The 17,360-nt window shown below is 41.5% G+C and overlaps 1 protein-coding gene across 1 annotated transcript in view; it reads right to left on the bottom strand.

Moving 5' to 3' along the window:
* LOC307206428 (uncharacterized protein) overlaps nt 1–17,360 on the bottom strand; it is a 35,578-nt gene that overhangs the window by 4,537 nt on the left and 13,681 nt on the right. Inside the window, exons 5-6 of the mRNA XM_079959707.1 lie at nt 10,512–10,617; nt 105–248 (exon numbers count right to left, since the gene is read on the bottom strand). Coding sequence (XP_079815833.1) covers nt 105–248; nt 10,512–10,617 — 250 coding nt within the window. The remainder of the gene's footprint in view (nt 1–104; nt 249–10,511; nt 10,618–17,360) is intronic.

The following is a 17,360-nucleotide window of genomic DNA, read 5'->3' as shown; positions in this document are numbered from 1 at the left end:
TTCTTTCAGTCAGTTTAAGTTTCCTGTTAACATGGTATCCTCCACATCATGGACCCTGGAATGCACATTTCTTCAATCAATATTCTCAAAATTCAGCAAACTACCTTGATTGTCTTTATCCAGTTCCTTGAGGAAAGTAGCAGAAAGTTCATCAATGGCACTGCAACTTTGCATAGGATACAAGTCATGCAGCACGCGCCTGAGTTGTTCCTTGCCAACAATGCCAGAGAATAATGTTTGGTATAGTCCTAAGCAAGGGAGATGAAAAACAAACTGGATGTTATTTTCTAAATCTGCTCCAAATATTTTTCCCGTTTTTATTTTTAGTTAGAATTTCTGGCCATTTTGGAGAAGTAAAAAATCCTGTCATCGTCGTCCCCCCAAATTAGTGATACTTCCACCTTTCAAGATTATTCACATGGGGAATTCCAACCCGTCATGGATCACAGAGTGAACAGGATGATTTTTTGCCATGGATTCCATCTAACAAGTTGCTAGGGAGCAGTGGAGGCTAAAATCTTATGGGTACAGGACTGCAATCTTGGGTCAGATTAAAAAGCCCATGTAGATCTCTGAACATTTCAGATCAGGGGTCAGGGAACTTTTTCAGCAGGGGGGCGGTCCACTGTCCCTCAGACCTTGGGGTGGGGGTCGGACTATATTTTGGGGTGGGAGGAAATGAATGAATTCCTATGCCCCACAAATAACCCAGAGATGCATTTTAAATAAAAGCACACATTCTACTCATGTAAAAACACCAGGCAGGCCCCACAAATAACTCAGAGATGCATTTTAAATAAAAGGACACATTCTACTCATGTAAAAACATGCTGATTCCAGGACCGTCCGCAGGCTGGATTTAGAAGGCGATTGGGCCAGATCCGGCCCCTGGGTCTTAATTTGCCTACCCATGTTTTAGATGATGCAGGAAGTCATAGATGGGGCACAATGATGTTAGCCAGCAACCTGGCATCAACAATCAGGTTCTGAAGACCTTTCCACATCACACTATGGAATCTGAAGCAACCAAACAGCACCGCCATAGAAACTGCTTCTCTTCTGCAAGTAACCAGTTTTAGCAGGAGTTGCCTATTCACCAAGAGGCCACTGTAGACATGGCTTTGGGAGCAGGACAAGGAGGTGCAGCAGTGGCAGTGGGTGAATAATTTATTGGAGACTGGATCCACTGCCCATATGGATCCTGCTGCCCAAGGTGGTCACTTCACCTTGCCTCATGGATGGGCTGGCCCTGGGTCTAGCCCACAGCCACTCTCTGCATCTCCTCCCTCCTCTGTGGTAGTGGCTTCAATCATGGATTTAATGGGACTTTGGTCTGCGGAAGCAAGGAAAACAATCTTCTCTTAAGTATATTTATCCAATACCACACAGGCAGAAGAAAGGAGATTTAGCCAAAAAAGGTTCAAGAATTGACTTTGGCCTCAAAGCAAATACAAGCTTAGCATTCCCAATATTGTTCTCTGGTGACAATATCAGAATGCCACTTTTATAAAGCTAAACTCCTGTGTACCAATGACACTTACAATCCGGAGCACCCTCTGCCCCACCAATTTTGTTAAGGAAAAAAAATAAAAGTTCTGAATCTATCCACATGCACTTGGGAAATCAATAAATCTTTAGATGTGCGTCATTATCATTTTTATGAGTTCGGTGAAATCACAGATGCTGTATCCTCTTCATTTGGGATAATTGCATTGTTTGCATGCATCACGGGAATTAGAGTGGAATGATGGTAATTTATTGATTTGAACAAAAGGGCTTACCACTCATGTGGTAAAAACAAACAAAAACGTATTGGCTGGTTTAAAAGCCAGATGTGCCCCAAAATCTTGTCAATAACTGATGTTTCTAATAACCATTGATTTGTTCTTAAGCAAAGCCAATCAGCAAAGGGGTTTTTCTCAAGTTTCCCATGTTGGAGCAAGTTAATTGAGCTAAGGGGCAGGATCTCAAAAGATACAAGAACTGTGTATGATTATTCTTGAGCTCAAACCTGGCACCTTTTCTGTGGGCACGACCAGTGCTATTTTACTAGAAAAGGAGGTGCCAGAACTCACGATGAACACCACCTTCATTCTCTTAGAATGGCAATGGCACCCACCCACTGAGAGGTGCCAGAACTGAGTTCTGAAAAAAACACACCCTAGGCATGGCATTGCTGATGTTGGCAAGGTCACAAGCTGATCTTTAAACCCTAAATGGCCTCGATCCAGTATACTGTACCTGAAGGAGTGTCTCCACCCCCATCGTTCAGCCTGGACACTAAGGTCCAGCACTGAGGGCCTTCTGGCAGTTCCCTCACTGCAAGAAGTGAGGTTACAGGGAACCAGGCAGATGGCCTGTTCGGTGGTGGCACCCGCCCTGTGGAACACCCTCCCATCAGATGTCAAGGAAATAAACAACTATCTGACTTTTAGAAGACATCTGAAGGCAGGGAAGTTTTTAATATTTGAAGTTTTATTCTGTTTTTAATGTTCTGTTGAAAGCCGCCCAGAGTGGCTGGGGAAACCTAGCCAGATGGGCGGGGTAGAAATAAATTATTATTATTATTATTATTATTATTATTATTATTATTATTATTATTATTATTAAAACAGGGCTAGCTAGTAATAGGAGATAAGCCATGAAAGATGAAAGCTTGGCCTCTGGGATGTTCTTCCATTCCCCTTCTAAGATCAACGTTCTAAGAAGGAAGGAAAGTACATTTGTGTTTTGAGTTTGTTCCCTTCAAAGAAATCAAGCACGTAACTCTGGCCTGACTGAGCTTAAACCTTCTCAGTTGTTGTTTATTTTCTGGAGACATAAGGGAAAACATACAGGCAATATTCAACCCAATTGCTCAATAAGAAGTAACCCTGCTTCATCATTTCAGTGTTCTGAAAATGATAACAAAGGCCCTAGCATGATAGAAAGGCATTAGTTTTTTTAAATTTTATTTTTAAATGGTTTGCAAGTAATTTTAACACACAGTGGTGGATCCAAACTAAGGAAACTGTACTTCATTCCTATTGAGATCATTGGGTCAAGTGAGCCATGATGTAAGTAATCTCCACTGATTTCAATGGAAAGTAAGAGAAAATAAAATGCAGTGTGATCAGCTCTCTGTTTACTCGTGAGTATTCTTTCCTTTCTATTAATTGCTTTATTCATCTGCCCGAATCTTCCAGCGTCGCTAAACTGTTGCCATACTCCCAAGCTTCTCTTTTCTATTTCTCTCCTCCACAGCTCAGTTTTCTTCATTGAAAAACAGCCTTCAGCAGAGGATATCTAGATTACTGAAGTGTGAATCTCCTTGCAAGCCTGGCAGTAATCCAAAATTCCTATTAATTTGGAATATAAGAGTCAATTTCATGGTTTAAGTCTCATGATGCAAGCCCACATTTCAACGCTGGTCAGAGATACCAGGCTGTGTCGCAAATACTGCGGACTAATGCTCTGCTCTACTCAGAAATGCTGGGCCTTGCCAACGAACCTTATCAGGGATTCTCAAATAGCCACCCTATAGAATCAAGCAATGCCTAACAGTGACTGATGAATCTATTTTTGATGCCATTATTCTGTGACCAGAGTTAGTACAGTCAGGCTGATGAATTTTTATTCGGACGTCAGCTGCTAGCTACACATCTGAATAATTCTTCAGCCTGCAGGAAAGATGCATTAGTATCTGTCATGGCCCTTGGGGGGCTCTGTAGCTATCTGTTTTTGTTGCTGTTTCATTGTCACAGATTTGCAAGAATCCAAGCAAGCTTCATCTTATTCCAAGAGAAAAGAAAACAGTCACGGAATCTAGCACCCCAAAACTACAAAACTGTTATTACTGAGGTGGATCTTCGCTGCTCCTTGTGGCGATCACACAGGGTCCCTGGACGTTGGACGGTCTATTGATCCCTGTGCCACCACTGTGATTGCTTTCTTCACTGCCACTAACCCATTTCTCTCGGGTACACACGGAGTCTTAGACAGTTGTTAACATTAACAAATAATCAAGTTTATTTTATAGGCATGAACAAGTTTATGGTTTCAGTTAATTTTTCTTGGCAGTTTCTTAATCTTAGTTTATTTACTGACCTATATGTTCCTAACAACTTCAAACCGATTATCCCAACTATCTATCTAACTCCACCTAACAGTTCCTCTCACTCTCACAACACAACTCAACCAACCCACAGACTTATTCTCCCTCTTCCTTCTCCAACTCCAACTCTAACTCTAACTCCTCCTATCAGTTTCTCTCTGGCCAATCACTTCACACTCATTTAACCCTTTCCTTATGACCCACCTAGGAGGCAAACACCATACTCCTTAACATTTCCCCATCAAGCATCTAGTGCAGCTGTTAACAATTTGATAACCAAGAACATCCTAGTCTGATCTATCACCCACGTCTGGATCAATAGCTGCAGCAAACAGCTTCAAACACAGTCATGGGTCCCTAAAGCATGCAAGCCGCACAGCAACAACCCTTGCTAAAAAGAAAGAAGTAGAAATCCTGAATTCTAGTCCCTACCATTCCTTCATTAATATGTTTTCCTGTCAATGATGATGATGTGAGGTCCTTAATATATCATTTAATATCTTCAGACTCACTGCTTCAGTACATGAAAGTTTAAAGCACTACGGACATGTTCTAGAATGAAGTGAACCACTCATAAGTCTTTGACGCTGACCTAGCTAGGTAGATCCAGGTGTCTTCTTATTATATGTCAATATATGAGGAGAATTGCACCAAAATTGAGTGAATATATGGTATAGGAGGAACTAGTATAGTGGTACCTCGGGTTAAGAACTTAATTCGTTCCGGAGGTCCGTTCTTAACCTGAAACTGTTCTTAACCTGAGGTACCACTTTAGCTAATGGGGCCTCCTGCTGCTGCAGCACCACTGCCATGCGATTTCTGTTCTCATCCTGAAGCAAAGTTCTTAACCCGAGGTACTATTGGTCACTGGAAGGACAGATCCTGAAGCAGAGGCTCCAATACTTTGGCCACCTCATGAGAAGAGAAGACTCCCTGGAAAAAAACCTGATGTTGGGAAAGATTGAGGGCACAAGGAGAAGGGGACGACAGAGGACGAGATGGTTGGACGGTGTTCTCGAAGCTAACAGCATGAGTTTGACCCAACTGCGGGAGGCAGTGGAAGACAGGAGTGCCTGGCATGCTTTGGTCCATGGGGTCACGAAGAGTCGGACCCGACTAAACAACAACAACAACTATTTCTGGGTTAGCGGAGTCTGTAACCTGAAGCGTCTGTAACCCGAGGTACCACTGTACTAGGCATATTTACTTGGGCAGGAGTGGGAAACCTCAGGCTCAGGAGTCAAATGCCCTTTGTATCTGCACTCATGACTCTTCCCAGGCCACACTCCTGGTTGGCCCTGCTTTGCTCCTTGATTGTTTTTGTATGGCTAGAACGTCTCATCTCATCGAGTCACAGAGTTGGAAAGGACCCCGAGGGTCATCTAGTCCCAGTGGCATTGCTGGCAACATTAACTCTGCCTTGTGGGAATCCCTTACAGATGACCACAGTGCCTGGAGACAGGCAGTAAAGTTGTGTAAACAAAGTAGTGGCCAGAGCAGAAAGGACTGCTGGGAGGAGAGCAAAGAGAAGGAACGCCGTGATGCATCTGCAGCAGCACAACTGGACATTTTCATCTGCCCCAGCTGCAACAAAACATCTCTCCCACATCAGTCTCTACAGCCACAGCAGGCGCTGCAACTGTCCAACAGCTTGAACTCACCCCAAAAGGCACACTCCTCCACTGTCTCCCAAGACAGATGGATGCCCACAAATTACCGTATTTTTTGCTCCATAAGACGCACTTTTCCCCCACCTAAAAAGTAAGGGGAAATGTCTGTGTGTCTTATGGAGTGAATGTGTGGTTGATCGCTGGCTCTGTTTCTGGCCCCGCCCCCTTGCCCAGGCCTCCATTGTTGAATGTTCTGAAGATGGAGGCTGTTTCTTTCCCCAGTGACATGTGACTGGCTGATTAAATGATCTGTCTGGAAATTGTAGAAATGGCTCCCTTTCCTTTCCTAAAGAAGCTGCAGAACTGTGAGCTGAACCCCATAAAAACAGGATTTTTTCCGTTTGCAAAGTAAGCTCTACAGCTTTGAGCTGATCCTCAAAAAAAGGGGCTTTTCCCCTTTGCAAAAGAAGCTGCACAACTTTGAGCTGATCCCCCCCAAAATGGGGCCTTCCCCCTTTCCTCCTCTAAAAACTAGGTGCGTCGTGGTCAGTCTTATGGAGCGAAAAATACGGTATTTATATGCTGAGTACTGTAAAATCTATATTTATGCTATTTTTCTCTCATATACCTACCATGTCCATAAGGTCTGTGTGTTTTGTTTGTTTGTTTTCCCACTTTTTCTAAGATGTATATCTGCTGAATCATATTTTTTTTTAATGACACAGCCACCCATTTCTACTCACAACAACTCTGTAAGGTAGGTTAGGTGGATATGGTCTTCCAGCATCTAGTCCAACACACTAAGTAGTCATTGGACCACACTGGCTCTTAAATGAAGTTTGATGGGTAGGCTTATAATGAAAGACACGATCCCGGTTCTAAGCCACTTAGGGCTTTACATGTCATAACCTATAGAAATCACACAACTGAAGTTACTCTCAAGAAATTCACATCCATATTTTTCAATCAAAGCTCCTTTCTCCCATGACTGTAGGCGAAATAATTTTAGAAAATGCTGTGAGATAAGAACTGGATTACAGTCTTTTGTTTCACAGAGAAGGCCATGCCCCTAGAGCTATATCATTTCTGTAAAGCATTGGGTGTGTGCCTGGGGCTGGGGTTTTGAGAAGAAAGGAGCAGTTATTCCTGTTTGGTTGTTTTTAAACAAAATGGTTTAATAGCAATAATAGTCGTTCCAGCAAAGGATTGTCCAGCAGCCAGCTGGAGGTAATAGCCCAAAACAAAGCAAAATTCCAGAATATCAGTTTCCCCCATCTGGCCATTAATCTGCAGGAAATGCACTGTGTGCTGTAATTGCTTTAATTAATCAAATGAACTCTGCACTTCAAAACTGGTATTCCTGGGTTTTTCAATTGAGACAGCTAATCCCATCAGGTATTTCAAAAGCAAAACCTTTCAGCACTTCTTCACTCCTTCCAAGCCTGGGTAATGAATCAATAATTTCATTTTGAATGCAGAGCAGCTGAACGTGGGCAACAGATTTATACCTACAGCAATGTGATGCCTGAGTATAATGTTATTCAACCTGTTTCTTGGATTTCCCAAGAAGGCTAATCCAATAGAATTTATCATTAACCAACTACAGGAGGAGACCCTCCCTGGAGCTTGAAGAGGACCTCTGTAAAGTAGAACAGATAGTCACCTTACAGGGCAGCAGGGGAGAAGAGAGGATGATAATTTCATGAACTAAGATTACCATTTTAGGATCCAGCCCCATGCCTAGGAAAGATAGTCGATGTATAAAATCATTCTGATAAAAGTCCTGATCTAAATCTGCAGTAGAATGGACTAAAACAACCTAATGCAATACACATGAGAAAGTGAGTAAACCCTGAACTACAAGCCAGTAATGAATTTGTATGCAAAAAGCAAGTAAACTAGAAAATCCTGTGGCTTCAATCTCTACTCACTCATCTGGAAGCAAGTCCCATTGAAATAAATGGGACCTGTGTCTGAAAACATGTAGATGCCATCAAAAAGTAAATGGCATTTTCCATTCCAAGAGACACAAGACACAACTTTTCATGAATACTAAACTACAGAGAAAATTGATAGTGATCCCTGGAGAACAAAATACTGGATAGAAGAATATGCCCCGACAACACGACAAAACTACCACACACGACTGCTTCTGTATAATCATCCCACACAAGCCAGCAAACCTCCCTGGACTTGACTGGAGTTCGGCTGATTTACAAACGCAAAGCTCATATTTTACTCAGACTCTTAGTCAGCCAATAGGTTGCAGACTGCAGTACTGAAATAGCCATACATTCATTCTCATTTGCAGCAGAGGGCATTTGCTGATTTGGTGTCCCAGGCCATAAACTTGTCCACAAGGAGGCGGGAATTGGGCTACAACCAATATGCGTGCAACCACTTATACAAATCTTCATTGTTGAATGTTGTTGTTGTTGTTTAGTTATTTAGTCATGTCCGACTCTTCGTGACCCCATGGACCAAAGCACGCCAGGCACTCCTGTCTTCCACTGCCTCCCGCAGTTTGGTCAAACTCATGCTGTTAGCTTCGAGAACACCGTCCAACCATCTCGTCCTCTGTCGTCCCCTTCTCCTTGTGCCCTCCATCTTTCCCAACATCAGGGTCTTTTCCAGGGAGTCTTCTCTTCTCATGAGGTGGCCAAAGTATTGGAGCCTCAGCTTCAGGATCTGTCCTTCCAGTGAGCACTCAGGGCTGATTTCCTTAAGAATGGAAAGGTTTGATCTTCTTGCAGTCCATGGGACTCTCAAGAGTCTCCTCCAGCACCATAATTCAAAAGCATCAATTCTTCAGCGATCAGCCTTCTTTATGGTCCAGCTCTCACTTCCATAGATCACTACTGGGGAAACCATAGCTTTAACTATACGGACCTTTGTTGGCAAGGTGATGTCTCTGCTTTTTGAGATGCTGTCTAGGATGGTCATTGCTTTTCTCCCAAGAAGCAGGCGTCTTTTAATTTTGTGGCTGCTGTCACCATCTGCAGTGATCATGGAGCCCAAGAAAGTAAAATCTCTCACTGCCTCCATTTCTCCCCCTTCTGTTTGCCAGGAGGTGATGGGCCCAGTGGCCATGATCTTCGTTTTTTTGATGTTGAGCTTCAGACCATATTTTACGCTCTCCTCTTTCACCCTCATTAAAAGGTTCTTTAATTCCTCCTCACTTTCTGCCATCAAGGTTGTGTCATCTGCATATCTGAGGTTGTTGATAGGTTGATATAGATAGGTGTATCTACTGTTGAATAGATAGGTCTTTTTCCTTTGCTCTTTCTTCCAAGGCTCTGCCTTGCTGTGTATATGATTCTTTCTTCTTCTTCTTCTTCTTCTTCTTCTTCTTCTTCTTCGGTCATAATATAGTGCTTGGTCTATTCTGCATGGTCTCTGATCTGCCTTCTTTTGTTTGGGCCAGAAGATAACCCTGTAGAAGATTCTTTAAGCACTTAGAACATAAGAAGAGCCTACTGGATCAGGCCAATGGCCCATCAAGCCTAGCATCCAGCTCTCACAGTAGCCAGCAAGATGTCTATAGGAAGCCAGTAGGAAGGATCTGAGCACAACAGCAACTGAGACTTCCTGCTTCTTGTAGAGATGGACCATAGCTATCATAGCTAGCAGCCTTTGATGGATGACAAACACATTTATTTGAGTTGTGATGGTGTCATGACTAAAGCCACAATTCTGGAAGATGCTTCAAGGAAGGAAGGAAGGAAGGAAGGAAGGAAGGAAGGAAGGAAGGAAGGAAGGAATCTCTTGAAATGTTTAGATTGTTTTCAACCTTCTTTACTGGTGTTCTGATAACAGTAAGGACTTGTGAGATAACACACATCAGACAGAGTTTTATACATTAATAGCATGTTCTGCAATTACATTCCTAATCAATGCAGAGAATACAATAGGTGGCTTTTATTTTTTTAAAAAACTAGTTTTGTGAGTGAAATATCAGTCTTAATCATTTCCTCAGTTATTATTTCCTCAAGAACGTTAACCCTTGATTGGGTATCATATAGATTCATCATAATGACTGTTGGATAAATCTGTCAATTTAAGCTTCTCTCAGTTTCTTATTTTCCCAGTCTTGTTCAGTTCTCCATATTTCCACATTCAATTGTGATTTGTTTTTAAAACTCTTGAAAATTCACCAGCATTTTAGTGTGAATTTTTTCCTTATGTACACAGGTTTGATGTAGTTCTGCCTGATAAACATATTTTTTGCAAAGTGCATAATGTAATGCATTTTTGTGTTATTTTCATCTATTTTTGCATTTTTTATGCAAACTTTCCCCCAGTAAATGCATATTTGTGCACATTACTTTGTGTACAAAATTCAGAGATATGCAAAGTTCAAAGGATGGCTCCATTTTGGTTCATGCACTATTTCAGAAAGTGTGAATGTGGCTGGTTCGCCTTAAAATGTGAACTGAAATGGATTTCTCCTCCCTCCTTAGATATGACATGAATGGATCTCTCAGTAGCCTAACCTTATTATATGTTTAACAGCGGTAAGAAGGAAAGGGAAAAGTCTAAAGGCATATCTGCTTCTTAAGTATATTCCAGCTGTTATCTTACCCAGCTAGGGACAGTATCTTAACATTTGTTGTGACAGCAAATAAGAGCTCAAGATCAGATGCCAGCATACTCTACAAGGATAATACTGTGCCGTGCGAGGCCTCTGTCGAATGTGTCAGCAGATAGTGTCTACTGCAAGATTTAACACTGGAACTAACGGAATGTTGTGCTTAAGAACAATTGAATAAACAGAGAGGACTAATATAAATCCTGGAATTATGTCTTACCTTTTACTTTGGTCTCCAAGCTGCTTTTAGAAAGCCAGGACAAAGCATTACAGTAAGTCTGGAATGTTAACTGGTCACCATCCGTGACAGGAATTTGCTTTAACAACTGAAACAAACAGACAAACTTATTCAAAACCAAGGAGATAAATGATTTCTCTATCTTAAATACAGTGGTACCTCGGGTTCCATACGCTTCAGGTTACAGACTCCACTGACCCATAAATATTACCTCAGGTTAAGAACTTTGCTTCAGGATGAGAACAGAAATTGTGCTCCGGCGGCACGGTGGCAGCAGGAAGCCCCATTAGCTAAAGTGGTGCTTCAGGTTAAAAATAGTTTCAGGTTAAGAACAGACCTCCGGAACGAAGTACTTAACCCGAGGTACCACTGTATTTTTCTCCCCAAATTTCAATGCAGGGCCAGCCATAACATTAGGCATAGTGAGGCAATTGCCTCAAATGACAGGTGTTTATGGGGCGGCAGCAGCAGCCATCCAACCACTGTTCCTGAGCCCCCTATTTGTTCTCCTCTGTCAGAAGACACAGCTATGTGTGACGCACGGACTGTCTACCTTCCTGAACCCCCAAATATTAGCAAAAGTGGAGATTAGTACTGAGCGATCCATTGTGTATTGATGACATTGTTTTCCATGCAGAGCAAGACGCTCTTCGCAGTGCAAATATCTGCATTCTCCGTTGGCTACATGCTCAGGATTGATGAACCCAGTTTTTGCTATAGTACACATATAACTAACAATTAAGCTCCTTATTTTGGAGATTTATAGCATCATCACTGTGTAAGATTGAGAATGAAAACAATATCTGCCAATTTCTTCTATGTGAAGTGACTGGCAGCAGCTTTGACTGTTGCACCAATTATGCTTTGCACAGGACATGCATTCCCCTTGCCACAGGAGGGAGCACTAGAATCAAATTTTAAGCAAGCAACATTTCCTGCCTCTTTGCTTCCTTTCATTAAATAGGTTAACCAAATATATTAAAAAGCACCAGGCAGCCAACTGTAACTGACTTCAAAACATAATTATTTATATTACTTGCCAATTAACAGCTCTTTGTTCTCTTAAAGACTCATCATGTTTCAGAATATAAGAATACAGTTACTTATACGTCATAATTTTTCATCCCACCTTTCTTCCAAGGATTCCAAAAATTGTAGAATTGGAAAGGTCATTGAGGGTCATCTAGTCCAACCCTGCGCAATGCAGGAATTTTGCATTATTTTCTTGTGCCCCCCCCCCAATATTTAATCTTCACAACAACCCTCCAAGGTTGGTTAAGCTGAGAGGATAAAAACCAAAACAAAAGTGTTGTTTCTACAGCAGCAGGTACATAGGAACAGGGGAGAGAGGATCACTGCTTTCTCATATAAAATATTGATTCTATAGATTGGTTGCTATGCACATTACTAACACTCTCTTCCTTGGGGGGTCACTGCTGAAAAATACTTATAATATATCATCTGGATGATGTGCTGTAACTATTCTTCAGAAATTGCCCTTGAGAGAGAACTCGAGTTTAAAGTCTCCAATATATAGAATAAATATTCCTTATCATTAATCAACAGCTTTCCTGTTCTTTTGCTCCACTTTCAACTGCAAGCCGCAAATCTTCCCATTCTTAATCTGTGGAATGAAGGCAAAAACTTTGATGCCTTCAGCCACATGTGTTTTGTCCTGGCTGCCAATATATAGTAGGCTTACAGTTCCAAGTTTTTAACGATGCATAACGATTACTGGAGGTTCTTTGAGTAGCGAGCAAATTTCTAAGGAATGTTCAGGGATAAGGGCTGACTTACTGTACCTTCAGAGGGCCCAGAATCTCCATGGAAACACCACTACACAAGGACCAGACTGGCAAAGGAAGAGGAACCATGGCTGGAACAAACTCCAGAAGGCAATGAGGTTGATAAGTCTTGATGGCTGTGATGAGCAACCAGCAAGGTTTTTTCCACATTTTTATTATTATTTTAAGGAGGGGGAATACTGTCCTTGACCACCTTGTCTGTGAAGTAAGCAAATCCCCCACCTCAGTCCCTGAAATTCTTAGAAAATTCTCCTGCTCAGTCACAGTTTGAAGATGGGTTTTCTTCCTATTTCGCTATTAGTTTGACCAAAAATATCAGGCTGGCTGTAATAAAAAAATGTACCATTTTCATACTTTCATTGCAATTAGGTTCTCCCAAAAGACATTCTATCTGTTGCAGAAATACCACTTGTGAAGTGCAAGCATATTGTTTATTGCCTCATAAATAAGCCTTCTTCTATCTAGAGATATATGTTTATTTTCATAGAACATTGTCTATTTTACTGTGTATTTTTGTTTAAAAAAAAAGATGTATTGTAACCCACCCTGGAACCTTATGGTGAAGGGTGGGTAAGAAATCTAATAAATATCATATTTTTCTTGGCTTCCACTGCAAATATTCTCCTGTGGGGCATCCAGGGCCAAGCAAGGGTTTTCCCCCTCCTTGGACAAATCCCTGTTTAAAATCCCCCAAAAAAACTTTCTTTAAAAGGCAGGAAGTGGAAGTGTTATCAAGGCATTTAGTCCAATAGATGCAAGCATTCAAGCTGTATGATCTCTTCATTCAAAACATAAAAGAAAACAAGACTTTTTAAATAAAAAAACCTAAACTCCACCCTGTTGGAGGCGAGTGGAGGAGGTATGTGTACCACATGCCTGCCTGAATAACAGTTTAATAGAGTTTAAATGTCTGTAGGAGGCAGACAACAATTCTCCATCTTTTTCAAGGACATGATCAGAGAACAAAAAGCAGGAATAGGACTGCGGCCACGGAATTCCAAGTAGAAGCTTGAACCTGAATTTCCCTGGAATGAAGAATCCAGCCCTGAAACAACGAAAGCCTTTGGGAAAAGGTGATCGGCCACCTCTTATGGCAGGAGCTAATATTGCAAGTCCATAGAGATGGCGAGAAGGTAAGCTTGTGCAAAGTGAACAAGGGAAGCTTATTCAAAGATAAGGATTCCATTCTCCGTTTTACACGCATTTGGTTTGAATGAAATACAGTAAAATGTTGAGCCATTAGTTAAGTCAGGAAGGCTTACATCTTCCTAAGGTTGTCTAGATGCCAACAGAACACAAACGAGAAGAAGGATGCACACAATTTCCTGGCTCCCAAACTCCGGGATCATAACATATACCCTTTCTAATCTAATGCTATTTGAAGGAGGTAAAGAGGGAAGTCTTGCCTCATGTCATTGTAGTTCATGTGTGGCTTGGCTTATTCTCTGTTGCAATGCAAGCAACTGTTCACTGTCGCGAAGTGAAATTCACAATTTCTGCATGACAGAAATAAGAATGGTCCTTGCCCTAGTAAACAAACTCTCTGTGTACCAATTTTTGGACTTTGTTCTTTCACAGCAGACGGAATCCTGTTGAAACCCCTTGAGGTTAGAACATATACAATTGATCCAACAGCTTTGAAACGCTGTTGCTCTTCTGCATGACCTTGATTTGCAGCAGGTTTATGGAATTATGAACCTGTGGAAAAGTTCAACTATGTTATTTCCGATATCTTTGTTTTCAATTGCAGGGTGGATCTGTAGGCTGATTGGCCCTGGAGCTTTTCTGTATCTCTAGAAAGAAACAACTTCTTGGCTTCACAGACAGCAAAGCAATTATAAATTCCTCAGACTCTAATTAAAAACCAGATAGGTTTCCAAAACACTATTAAAGACACACTAGGGGAATAAGGATTTCAATTTATTGTCATGAATATCAAGCTCGTTTCCTTATTAGCTGCAAAGCAGTGAAGAGTAAATGTTCCATAGGCAAAGCATTCTGTTTAACAATGGTAAAAAAAATGTACCTCAACAAGAAAATGGTGTTTTGCAATTTGTGCCTTCTTTCCACTGAAATATATCTACAGTAAATGAATCTGCACTAATGAGAAATATTTCCCATTAGGAGACACTATAATCTGCAAGCAAGTGGCAGGCATGTCGCATCTTGTGTAGGTTTATCTTTTTCGCTGTATTTTTTCAAAATCTGTGCATATTAATTTTGATTTATGAGCCAAGTTCTTCCACTGGATACTTCCTTGGAACTGTTCATTCCATTTGACTATCTAGTTCATTAATGCCCCTCTCCTCCCATGATAAATGCTGTAGGTCAGGCCTGTCCGGCTCCTAAGAGAATGTGATCTACTCCCAGTATGAAAAATCTGGCAGTGATCTACCCATTGTCATTGAAGAAGAAGAAGAGAAGAAGAGTTTGGACTTGATATCTTGCTTTATCACTACCCAAAGGAGTCTCAAAGCGGCTAACATTCTCCTTTCCCTTCCTCCCCCACAACAAACACTCTGTGAGGTGAGTGAGGCTGAGAGACTACAGAGAAGTATGACTAGCCCAAGGTCACCCAGCAGCTGCATGCGGAGAAGCGGGGACGCAAACCCGGTTCACCAGATTATAAGTCCACCGCTCTTAACCACTACACCACACCGGCTGGTGGATTGACCAGAGTTGTTCAGCTTTTCTTGGGGGGAGCAGAGTTATTAAACTTTTGGGGGGAAATCAGAGTTGTTGAGCTTTTTTTCGGGAGGACAATATATTTTTAAGGCGGAATAGCATACACCGCTCACCTCATTCTCAAAACACCAACAAACAACATTGACTGGTTGAACATCGCTGCTGTAGGTTATGCATGTGCAACTGTCAAATCTTTCCCCCTGAGGAGACCACCATGTCAACTTACGGAAGCGGGTGGGGAACAGAAGCAGCTATGGCAATGGGGAATGCTCTTAAGTTTGCTTGGATCCTAAATTGCATACTCTTGCCTTACTGTGCATGGGCTAGAGACCCCACATTATCATGCCACATTTTCTCGTTCCTTCAGCAACTCCTTCCTCACTTACAGCTAGTAAGTGAACTGCATCCACCTTGAAATATTCAAGATAATCGCCCCATTTATCAGGTCGCATCCAAAAATGAAACTGAGATGAGTCAAGACCCTCTCATGGTTCTGAGGCTCTGCTCCGCACTTTAAAGCTCACATCAGATTTATTCATTATTTAAAAATATTTGCGATCCAGACTTATACTAAGAGCTAATAAGGATAAACATCCACTGTCTATTACTTAATGATCTGAGGACCTCACTGCCCTTACTCTTCTGACATCTGGATGGATTATATAATTTTATATGTTTTAATTTAAGATGGATGTGCTGGTGGCTATTTCATGTGAGCTGAAGTTTTTGTTGTCATTTTTCATTTTTCCTTCTTTATTTTTTAATAGCAAATTTAACAAACAAATAAAAATATTTATTATCGTGCTCACCTTGGGTGGAAACCTCTGATAAACCAGTAGATTCTACAAACAAATCACTGATGTTAAGGTAAAATTGTTGGCCTGTTTCTAAAAGAATTGTAATTTAAATATGTGCTTTTATAATCAGACAACACATTTGCAATGGATCAGCTAAGTCAGCTTTCAAAAGCAGTTCCTAGTCCTTTAACAATGGACAAAGATTATTTTGTGTGTATGTGTCATAATATTCCAGTCCAGATATTTTAAAGGGACGCTGATAAAATGATGTTCCCTTTGAGGCTCTCATGTCTTAAGTACAATTAAGACGTTATGCAATAACAGGCTATTCTGCAGTTGTCTCATTTTAACAAGGGGAGAGATTTTATTGTTTATAGTCAATTATTAATAGCAGTGGAACTATCCAGAGTAGGTCAACTGGCAGTCGCTGCCTCTGATTATTATTTCATCTGGCTGCAAACATTCATGCTTGGTTTTTAACTCTCTTAATAAAAATATGTTCCCTGTTCTGGCTAAAATGACCCAGTGCCTCTTCTTTCTTAAGGCTATTGTCTACTGGGGAGCGAAGCCAGCACGGTGATGCCCCTTGGGTTTAAAACACACTGCTTTAAACTAGGTTGTTTTTTCTAGACTGCAGCTTCTCTGCAGCCAATAGACCTTTATTGGAGCCGAGTGAACATTGTAAAGCATGTTGCAGGGCTGTGGCGTCCTTGAAGCTGAGCAGCTGTGGACCTAATCAGTGCCTGGTTAGGAGACCACTGGGAGCCCCACATAAGTTGCTCGGAGAGCAAAAGTTGCAAAGAGCAGGGGGGCAAAAAAACAAAAACAAACCCATGATGAGCTCCCCCAACCCCGCTAACTGTTTAGTTGAGCTTATTCATTCTTCTAACATCATTACAATGTCCATGTCCTGGCTTTGCTTCAGTATCTGCTGGTGCCAGAGGCAGGAAAACATAGACTGCAACATTTTACAGATGGGAAGCTTGCCTTGTACAGAATGAGACATGGCTCATCTAGCTCAGCAGATCTCCAGGGTTCCCAGGAAAATGCTCAGATGTAACCAGGGACCTACTGCGCCACTGAGCTATAACCCTTACCTAATGGCTATTTCTGCTAGAACTTTCCAAGGAAGGGCAGTATTCAGGGTAATTGTTCATAGAAGTGGCTTGGATAAAATAGGCTGACTCCAGAAAGTGAAAAAGTTGGCAAACTTTATAAGCGGGTAGGCTGAACAAAACTCTAGCAGTAAGATTGCTATAAATAAGAACGTACAGAGTCGTCTGGTTAGCAGTCAGACAGAAGCCTAATCTGCTCTGCTCTGCTAAAAATAAATGAATGTATTACTGAAACTAGAACATACTGGACATTCTTTTATACTCAAGAAACTCAGGCTGAAGGAAACTTCTTTGGCTCCCCCCAGGAGCTCTTAATTAGCTGTCAATTAGCTCAACCACCATGAGTGACTCTTGCAATTGCACCAACTAGCAGCTTTAACACTCTAAGAAGAAAAGAACTCTTAGCTTACATTTTGATCCCTTCGCACT

This window comes from Podarcis cretensis (genome assembly GCF_951804945.1).
Source record: "Podarcis cretensis genome assembly, chromosome: 17".
Classification (NCBI taxonomy): Eukaryota; Metazoa; Chordata; class Lepidosauria; order Squamata; family Lacertidae; genus Podarcis; species Podarcis cretensis.
The sequence above is the reverse complement of the archived record's forward strand: the minus strand, read 5'-3'. Positions and strand labels throughout refer to the sequence as shown.